General features: G+C 42.7%; 1 protein-coding gene across 2 annotated transcripts; it reads right to left on the reverse strand.

The window, feature by feature from the left end:
- Window positions 1–1749: 1749 nt before the first annotated feature.
- Window positions 1750–9520, reverse strand: asrgl1 (asparaginase and isoaspartyl peptidase 1). Of its 2 annotated transcripts, none has more exons than XM_053875461.1 (7): window positions 9447–9520; window positions 6455–6644; window positions 5546–5688; window positions 5321–5475; window positions 2574–2695; window positions 2385–2495; window positions 1750–2323 (listed from the first exon to the last, which is right to left on the reverse strand). In XM_053875461.1, exons 2-7 carry the CDS (start codon window positions 6639–6641, stop codon window positions 2109–2111), a joined length of 933 nt encoding a protein of 310 aa, XP_053731436.1. In that variant the 5' UTR covers window positions 6642–6644; window positions 9447–9520; the 3' UTR covers window positions 1750–2108. The 2 variants fall into 2 exon arrangements, with proteins under 2 accessions (XP_053731436.1, XP_053731435.1); XM_053875460.1 differs by lacking the exon at window positions 9447–9520 and adding an exon at window positions 7341–7486.
- Window positions 9521–9732: the final 212 nt, after the last annotated feature.

Genomic DNA, 9732 nt, shown 5'->3' on the forward strand with positions numbered 1-9732 from the left:
CAGGCTAAGGTCAAGTTGTCTTTAAATGATAGGAATTGATTTTCATGTTGTCTTACTGTGTTTATATTCTGTTAACACGTTTTTGTTTTGGACATATTTTGTTATTAAGCTAAAGCATTTGCGGTTTGAAACCTTGACATTTTTACAATCCTCAGTTGAAAACACAATTGAGGATTGGATTGGACTTGCGCCACAGTTTTGCAGCATAACTCATTTGTACTATTCTTGCTGCAACTTGATTTTTTTGTGGTTGGTTTTTGCGTCTCTGAGCTGCTGTTAAGTTAAACTCGATGACATTGTGAAACAGTTGAGTCCTTTGTTAGCTTCAAACTTGTGATGGTTGAGTTAGATTGATCCTCTGGTCGACTGTTTTGTTGCAGTCTTTTGTTCTAATGGCAACTTTGCCCTGCTCATCCTCCCCACAGCAACATGTAGGGTGGTGTCTCTTCACTCTCGATGTCACAGATCTTTGACTTCCACTAACCAGTTCAGTGATGTCCAGTGTGCTCCTTTCTTCCTTCCTCCCACCTTCCTCTTGTGTCCTTGTATTATATAGACAGGACTCTTTCTGCCTTTGAATCTACAGATCATTAACTGACTTTTGGCCCCAAATGATGTAAAGAACAACCAGAATGTGATGTGGAGTCACTCGACGTGAACCTGCGAGACCTTCCAGGCTGCAGAGGTCACACACCTCCACTGAAGAGCGTCAGTTTATCCTCACATCTGAAGGTTGCTTGCAGTACAAACACGACTTCCTCCACCACAATGTTTGTTTTATCAGCATTCAGGTTCTGCCACCAGCACCTGTGAGCTCCAGTTTGTCCCCTAAACACAGCCACAATGAGGGCCGTGGAAAAAGCCGACAGCAAACAAAACGCACAGCGGGTGTGTTCTTCTCGGGAGGTGCAGCGGTCAGCAGGTTACGACTGGCTGTCGACTGACCTCAACAAGACTTTAAAGCATCATTTGTCGTGGAAAATCATATAATAACATTTAGTTAGTACAATTCCCCGCCCTTACATCGGTAATTACGCTTTTCTCCAGCACCCCCTGTTGGCCAAGCGCAAAAAGAATGAATCATAAAATTATTATTTTTAACAATATAAAAGACTATTTCAATGAACTATAACAAACTGCTCAACCACCAACCCTGTCTCATTGGTTAAAAGGTGTTTTGTCATACCTAAACATGGAAACGATCCGTCTGTCAGTATTGTCATTGTTTTAGTCTTTGAGATTGAATATCTCATGATATTTCTTCTCATGCTCTTGTTTTTATTGTCTGTTATTATTGTTATTTGACCAGTATTTCCACACAATATTTCTGTGACAAAGCCTGCGCTCCAGCTCGACTTGATAACATCTTACAAAAGCTCCATATAGTGGTGATTAATTTGAATAATTTATTTTATTTTATTTGTTTGTTTTTTTGTATTTCTTTTTTGTTGTTGTTTTGTTGTTGTTGTTGTTTTTTTTTCAATTACCTCAACTTGTAATGTACACTCAATATTGCTTTTTCTGACCTTTTGTATGAGAAAACCAATAAAAACAAAAAAAACTTGTTTTTCAAAACTCTACAAAACTGACACATTAAATCAATCAATGATCAGCTAAAATGTCATGAGAAGACCATGCAAAAAAAAAAAAAGATGAAATGAATATACTAATAAAAGTCTTTTTGATGGCCAATTAAAAGGCAAAGACTGAGGTGATGTATAAAACATCAGGAAAAGTTGCTGTGAAAAATGTAAAAAATATATATTAAAACCTGTTTTCAGTGGGATTTAAGATGCAACATTTGCATAAATGGTGTTCAGGAGGCCTCAAGCTTTTAACTGAAGAAGTAACTCTGCACATTTGCCTAAAAAAAAGAACAAAAATGTACTGAACATACACAAATGTACTGACAACCACTCAAACAGTGTTGACAAACATGTCCAGACAACACACCTGATGAAACCAACTGTTGATTTATGCTTCAGAATCAATGCAACAGGTGATTTTGTTCATACAACAACAGCAACATCCAAGTAAAAACGATGATGAGGCTATTCTGATAACATCAAGTTCCTGAGTTCTCCTGTGGCGATTGACCACCTGACTAACTACTGAGGTTCGTGGACGCTCTGGGTGAAGTGCTCGCCAGCGTACAGTCCGTAGTGCAGAGTGTCGCTCTGAGCCGCCGCCCACACCATCTGCTGGCTGGAGAATCGAGCCGTCCAGTTGCCCTGTGGATCCAGAGTCACCACCCCGCCCAGCCCCGACACTCTGGACTTCATGTGGGCCAGGGCCGAGTCACTGGCCGCTGTCACTGTCTGGCCTGAGAGCCAATAGGAAAGGGTAATGAGAAAGAAGCAGGCGGGACGATGAGTTTGTGTTACCTTGTTCCATGTAGAAGAGGACCAGTCTGGCCAGGGTGACCTTCATGATGGCCTCGCCGTGTCCCGTGGTGGAAACAGCTCCCAGGCTGTTGTCGGCATAGCCTCCGCTCCCTGAAGCAGACGACAGAGCGGCTGAGAAACAGAAGCCACAGCTCAACATTCAGGTGTGTCATGCGTTGATCAACTGACCAATGCACGGCGTGTCGCCCACTCGACCTTCCATCTTGTTGAGGATTCCGCCTGTCGACGTCGCACACGCCACGTTCCCGTGACTGTCCAGAGCGACTGCTCCCACCGTGCCCATCTTCCCCCTGAAGAGCATAGACACCTGAGTCACCAGTGTTGGGACTAAAGCGTTATAGGAACTACGTTATCTTTTGTAATAACAAGTGCTATGACGCCTTCCTTTGCCAAAATTACCAACGCGTTCATCATTACTGTGATTTACTTCATATTCACAACTATTTAAAAAGTTTAACAAGCACTGTCCATAATACGCGTGTAAAACTGAAGCCTGCATTAGTCACATGACGCAGTGCCGCACATGTGATAGAAACAATGGCTGCGATCAATGAGGGTTCAGGTGTGGAATTCCCATTGTGGATATATTCTCAATATATAATATATTATATGTCCATTTCAGTTTTTTTTCCAATATTGTAGTGGCGGCAAGCTACGTGGAGGCTCTACAACATGTCCAAAACCAGCAATTCCAATCTGGTGAAACATCTTCGGACCAAGCTGGTGGCAGAAGAGCCTGAAGCAGACGCTGCTAAGGTTCGCTGGTCTGACGCCACAGGAGAAGCCACTGCAGCCAAACAGCAGAAGCTTGACTTCGGATCGCCTGTTGCACAGCCTTTGTCTCAGAACCAGTTGAACACACTAGTAGCAGTGAGAAAGTGTTGTGAAAGTCATGCTGCCTATCGCAGCTGTGGAGTTGTCACTGCAGTTCATGTTTCCAGTTGGTACAGTTGTGTTGCTGCTGATGATCGTCAGCATCGGTTTGGCACTTGTGTTTGTTCCTGCTACTACTGAGTGTTCTGAAAAAGTGTTGATCATTTTGCACTGCTAAAAGTATAGTTTCTAATCTAAATGATCACAATAAATATGCCCATCAAAAGTTTCAATATTGTCATTCGTTCACCTGCCGTTGCACCTTTAGTGGCCACTTTGTAATCTCATTACACTTGAAGTGGGTCAGAGCTTATAGCTCAATAGATGACCTTTGTTACGGGACTATCTAGTTTAGCAGGCCACACAAATAATGATAATTCTGTCCCAGTGTTGCTGGTTCCTGACCCAGCCCGATGACTGTGACTGTTCCAAGATGATTATGATGAGTTACAGTTTTTAAAAAAGTTACTTCTGCTAGGAACTAGTTACTTTGAAAGTAATGAGTAACTTGAAGTAACAAAGTTACTTTTGAATGAGGTAACTAGTAACTAAGTTACTAGTTTAAAGTAACTTTCCCAACACTGTGACTCACTGAGAAGTCACTTTCTCTGAGGAACATACTCCAGTCTATTCCAACGGAGTGTTAGATTCACCACGTGACTGTACAGAGCGACGGGCTGTTTAACAAACGAGACAATAGACACCATGGAGTGAAAGTTGTCGCAACATCTTTTCAAGCTGGCTTCCTGAGATTGTTGCAACAGCACCATCTAGTGGACGTTGGTAGACACACCACTACCGCGCTTCCTTTATATGTAATACACTAACAAATAAGTGTCATTCGGCACTTTAAATACATAGATGTATTTGAATAGATTCATAAAATTTATCAGAGGGACTTGTCGAAAAGTTCAGAGACAAAGTTAATGAGGCCAGACATGGAACGTTTGGAGCATCAGGCAAGAGGTGAAGCAGAAGACAATGGATGTGAGGACAGGAAGAGGATACATGCGAGTACAGCACCATCGAGTGGTCGTTCTCATACAATCTAAACGTGAAGTGAATTTGAATATATGGTATGTATGTATAACGCTTTAAAGTAGGGATGCAGCTATCGAATAATTTAGATATTGAGTATTCTACTGAATATTTTCTCCATTAATTGATCTCAGTTAAACTGATGAATTATATATATATATATATATATATCCTTAACTTAATATATATATTATACTTAACTGACTTTACACACTTCTACTGCGTGACCTCCGCCATCTTTCTTCAGCTGCTGCACGGGTGACGCCGGCGTGTTGAGTGAAAGCAGTGTGTGCAGATCGCCGTAATTAAAAATGACATTTATGTTTTTTTTTTTTTGTTGTAATTGTTTAAGCCCCGTCTTTAAACAATTATTGAACGTTTCCCGGGGGGTGTGAAGTTGCCACATTGTGGGCTTGGCACATGGGAATCACCGACCATGATAAATCCATACTTGAAGCACGACTCCTGCTACTATCTGTTAAAAACCTTCTTCTTCATGGAAGTCGTGGGCTCTTCTCCTGTCTCTTCACTGAGCCTTTTCCTCTTCCCAAAGACTCCAGTTTCTGACTCATTTTGCGAGCTTGTGGGCTACATGTGGGCTCTCAAGTGACTGAGGCTTAACCAAGAGAATCCAGTCATTTTCCAAAATAAAATGCTTTTTCAAAATGAAAGATCATTCAAACTCAGATAATACATAAAACGAAAATAATTACTTATTTCTTGTAACAATTGATCCATGGACCGGTATCGGCCCCCGGTCCGGGGGATGGGGACCACTGACTTAATCCATGTTTTTAAGCCTCATGAGAGCAGAAGGTGAGAAGGGACCTGACTGCAAGAGTTTGAATGATTCACCTCCACTGCAATGGGACTTCATTTGAATGTGTCTGACATCTGGAGAGCACAGTGCTCTGGCAGGCACACGTGTGAGGTGAGGGAACACCAGCTGCAGCTTCCCCTCCTTGTCTGTGTGTGTGTGTTGGGAGTGAAGAAGGAAACCTCACATTTGGCTCTCCACAGGGTTGGCACCAGGAGCCATGTTCTTCCTCCAGCGCATGCGAGAGTACTCAGTGATGAGGGACTCCTGAGAGACCTCAGGGACCCCCATGGTCCGGGCAAACTTGCTGGCTCCGTCTGCTGTCAGGCAGGCGTGGTCGGTCTGAAGGCCGATCGAAGAGTTCAACATGTCGTCATGCAAGAGTGGCGTTGCTCGTGTGCCACCTTGGTACCTTGTCCATCACGAGTCTGGCCAGCTGGATCGGGTTAGCAATGTACCGAACCGCTGAAACGGCACCGCTGGCTAACATCTTCCCGTCCATGACCAGGGCGTCCATCTCCACGTCCCCATTGACATTCAGGATCGACCCACAACCTGGGAGACACACGAGAGGTAACACTTTCCTTCGGGTTTCCACTGTAGCCTTCACGCTTTCCTCTGCTCTAAAGCGGGACGTTTTGCATGCTGCCTGGTATTTTAGGACTGTGTATCGACAGGTATGTTGGGATATGATGCGTATCCCGACACAGGAACGGTGATACAAGTTCAGCAGTATATTGTAAATAGGAGCCATCATTTTAAGAGGGTAAATCAGGTAATAAAGTACGATATGATGTTCATGAAAACACTGTTTTTCACCGTTTAGACTTTCAGTTGAATTTTGCCCTCCAACAGAGGACCGCTCCCTTAATCAACCAAATAACTTGTGTGCAAAAAGAAAATGTTTTCAAACGTATCAAACAGGTCAGATAACGACAGTATTTATTAAATATCGATATAGGCAATTTAAAATATCAAGACTCTTCCCAACCTGGTCATGGACTGTTTGTTCCTCTTTCCTCTGGCAGGAAGCTACGGTCGGTGTTGAATTTGTGATCAGCCTTTTTATTTTATTTTATTTTATTTCAAAGCACTTTCCTAGTTGGTGGGATCCCACTGACCATAGCAATAAATTGCTATGTTAATTGCTATGCTTCAGTATCAGACAATGAAGTATTGCGATATTTCGGCCAAAAATATCAATCAAATACATTATCGTGGGATCAAGTATCGCGATATTTGAGCGTATACTTTCCTACCTCCCCATTGATCTCGACCAAAGATCACCTCTTGGGAAATGTCTCAGTGACTTGGACCTCACCGGCATTGAAGGACGGGTTGTTCTCCAGATGGGTCACAGCCTCCACCACGGCGTCCATGCTGCTGCCTCCAGCCTGCAGGACCACGTACCCCGCCCGGGCGGCAGAGCACACCCCGGACATGGACGTCTCAGATCGCTCCTTGGGTACAACACCTGCCCCTCCGTGGACCACCACGACCGGCAACATTGCCTGTAAAGGGAATTATCGAATGTTTAGCAACACAAAACAAACAAGGCACAAGTCAGAGGTCAGTCAGAAGAGTTCCAGGGGGAAGGTGTCTGTACTCCACCTATTGATCAGAGACCGTGAGGTGATTTGAGATTCAAAGAACCTGTCTGGCCCAAGTGTATGAATGTAAACACTCATTTCATTGTTTCATCATGAACATTGCCCATATTATTTCATTCATTTATTTACGCAACTTACAACTGGCTACTTTTTATTTAACTTGCAGAATCATTTCTATCCCCACATATTTGTTCGCCTTGCTTATAAATAAATTCTGTATTTTAATACATAACATTGTCCTTTTTCATTCAGCATTTTAAAGATTTGCTCCGCAATAAAATAACGATTACGAACATCAAACAGCTACTGGAGAAACTACCGTAACTTCCATTCCTGAGTCGGTGAACTATCTTCATGAAATTGATTTTTTTTTCTTTTCTCTTTTTTGTACACGACTATTGAAGATATCCATTTGCACCTTCTATCAGATCAAATAAAGATGCACGCAACTGATCACGATTCGATCACTGTAACGATCAATGGGTCAATAGACAGCGCATGGAAAGTATCTAAAACCGTGTTGTTATAGCCTTGATAATAACAACGACAGTCAGTGAATGCAACATCAATGAGGAAGAACATTGCAGCGGAACTCACCACTCACGTGACAGATAACCGTCCGCCCTCCGAGAGACAGATTTACTCAAGGAATTTTATTCAACCAAAACGACTGCACTTTCAATCAGGACGACATTTAAAGTTTAATGTCACCAGTGCGTCAGTCCAAGGATCAACATTGCAACCACGTGACACCAAGGTCACGTGACGCGCCGGTGGTGTTTTCAAACTAAAAGTCCTCTTATATATATTTTGTAGATAGATGACATGACAATTGCGAAAAAAACAATTCAATAAATAAATGTGTATGTAAGATATTATGCAGCTTCGGAAATATTGCAAAATGGTACTTATTGCAGTCTAAGCGTCAAGTTGTAAGTTATTTCGAAGGCAAGGATCATTCACTTCCGGTTAAGTAGTTGAGCGGTCTTGACACTTGTTACTGGTTTCTGAGAGGGACTGATGGTAAAAGTTAATCTCAGGACGTTGTTACAGTGCAACTCTTGAAAAGTCAATCCGCGGCTTAATGTGTAATCGACTATGAGCCTCGCAGAGGTCTGGTTAAGGTACGGGGAGGTGTGGCACAGGTGTGGAGGAAACAAACAGTATGTAGTTCAACTACAATGTTCTGTAACTTGCTGTTGGCTAAACTAAATTCACGTTTTGTGCCACATCAAATAATTCAACTTCAACTTTTTGAAGGTACAAAAAATGATACAAACTATAGTATTGGTCAAGAGGATGAATTACAATTTTCTGCGACACATGCCATGAAAAATATGCTTTATATTGTGGCCATTTAAATTTTCAATTAGTACAAGAAACTTGCACATTCAACATTGCTATGAACTGTTACTCTGGACTGGGGTAATAACTGAAAGGAGACTGGTCACTATTGCGGTTCTGTTTTTTATTTAGAGTACTGCCACGGGTCTCCTGAAAGTACAGAGTCATGTCTTTGGTACGACAGCACTTACTCAACTGAAGTATTGGTACCATCTCTTGTATGGCATGAGGACACTGGACTTGCGAGAGTGTTGAGGCAGGTCTCACAAAAATACTTACAGAGATCCAACACAAGTACTGATTTAGGTCTGGTTCATGTGCTTCCTCGGGTCTGGCGTTTCTAATGACACTGAACAAATCTAGATCCTGGGTCTGTCATGATCTGCTTTTGTTTTGTTCCCTTGACTCCAGTTTTATTTTCTCCCTCCTTCCTTCCTTTCAAGAACACCTGGACTCCAGCAACGTGTGCCAGTTCGACTCCTTTTGTCATTCATACATACATACATACATTTATCCGTCGTTTTGAATTATCTTCTGTTCAGCTATTTCTATTAACCCTGGTGCTTGGTGCCTGGAGTGTTTGTATTTTCACTCCCTCTGTTCTCCCTGCTCCGCCTGGCTTCTTGGTTTTCTCTCCGTTTCCGTTCATGCGTTCGTTTTGACGACCTCGATGGTGTACTTTGTGTTTTACTTTGTGTGTGTATTCTCTTGTAATAGACTCCACTTGCATTCTTTCTCCCGGTTCGGTGACACTCTTTGTTTGAACTCATTCTGTTGTGGAATCTTCCCGTTTACTGTGATGCTTTCCATTTGTTTTCTGTTTTCTTCTCCAGGTTTGGCGACGCCTCGTGTTGTATATGTATTTTTTTGTCTATTAAATCATTGTATTTGACTGGCTCCAGCCTCCTGTGACTCTTTCATCACTGCACTTGAGTCCCTCCCCACGTATTGAACCATAACAGGGTCGAGTCCAGTGTAAACATTGATTCAGGTTTGATATTCTGAGTGAGAGATCATCTAAGCACTTAACCAGGACAACTGCATCACATGTACTGTCTCTAGACTTGAACATCTCAAAGAACAAGTACAGAATAATATCTTTTATGAGGCCCAACGCGGGTCAAATGGAGGTTCTGCGTCACATCCAGAATAACTGCTGTCTCAGGGCTTGTGTTACTGTGAGTACTGACTCTGAAAGTAAAGGTGATCCACGTGTGATTCAAGTGTTCGTGTGGGCTGTAGGAACAGAGTCATGCTTGGACTGGTTCAGACTACGCTGTAAAGACGATGACTTCATTTAGGTTTTTTTTCTGCCAATATTCGGAGTGTTTGAAGTGCAAATGTTGAATAAGAACTTACTTGAAGCCGTGCCTTGGGTCTGGTTGCTGTTCCTTCTCATTTTAATCTTGTGTGTTTGTTCATTTGGTCTTTTGTGCGGATGCTGCTGAACACGCCGGGCCGGTTTGGTTAGCTTTGTGTCCTTGCTGATTTACCCAAATGCTGTGTGGTCTGGGCATGTTTGAGCAGCAACACACACACACACACACACACACAGCATGGACCAGCAGCAGTAGTAGTGTGCCTGAGCTGACCGTGGTGCTGAAACCGACTGCTGCCGCTGGTTCATACCTGAGAGCTGCTGCTG

This window comes from Synchiropus splendidus, chromosome 9 (genome assembly GCF_027744825.2).
Source record: "Synchiropus splendidus isolate RoL2022-P1 chromosome 9, RoL_Sspl_1.0, whole genome shotgun sequence".
NCBI classification, from domain to species: Eukaryota; Metazoa; Chordata; class Actinopteri; order Syngnathiformes; family Callionymidae; genus Synchiropus; species Synchiropus splendidus.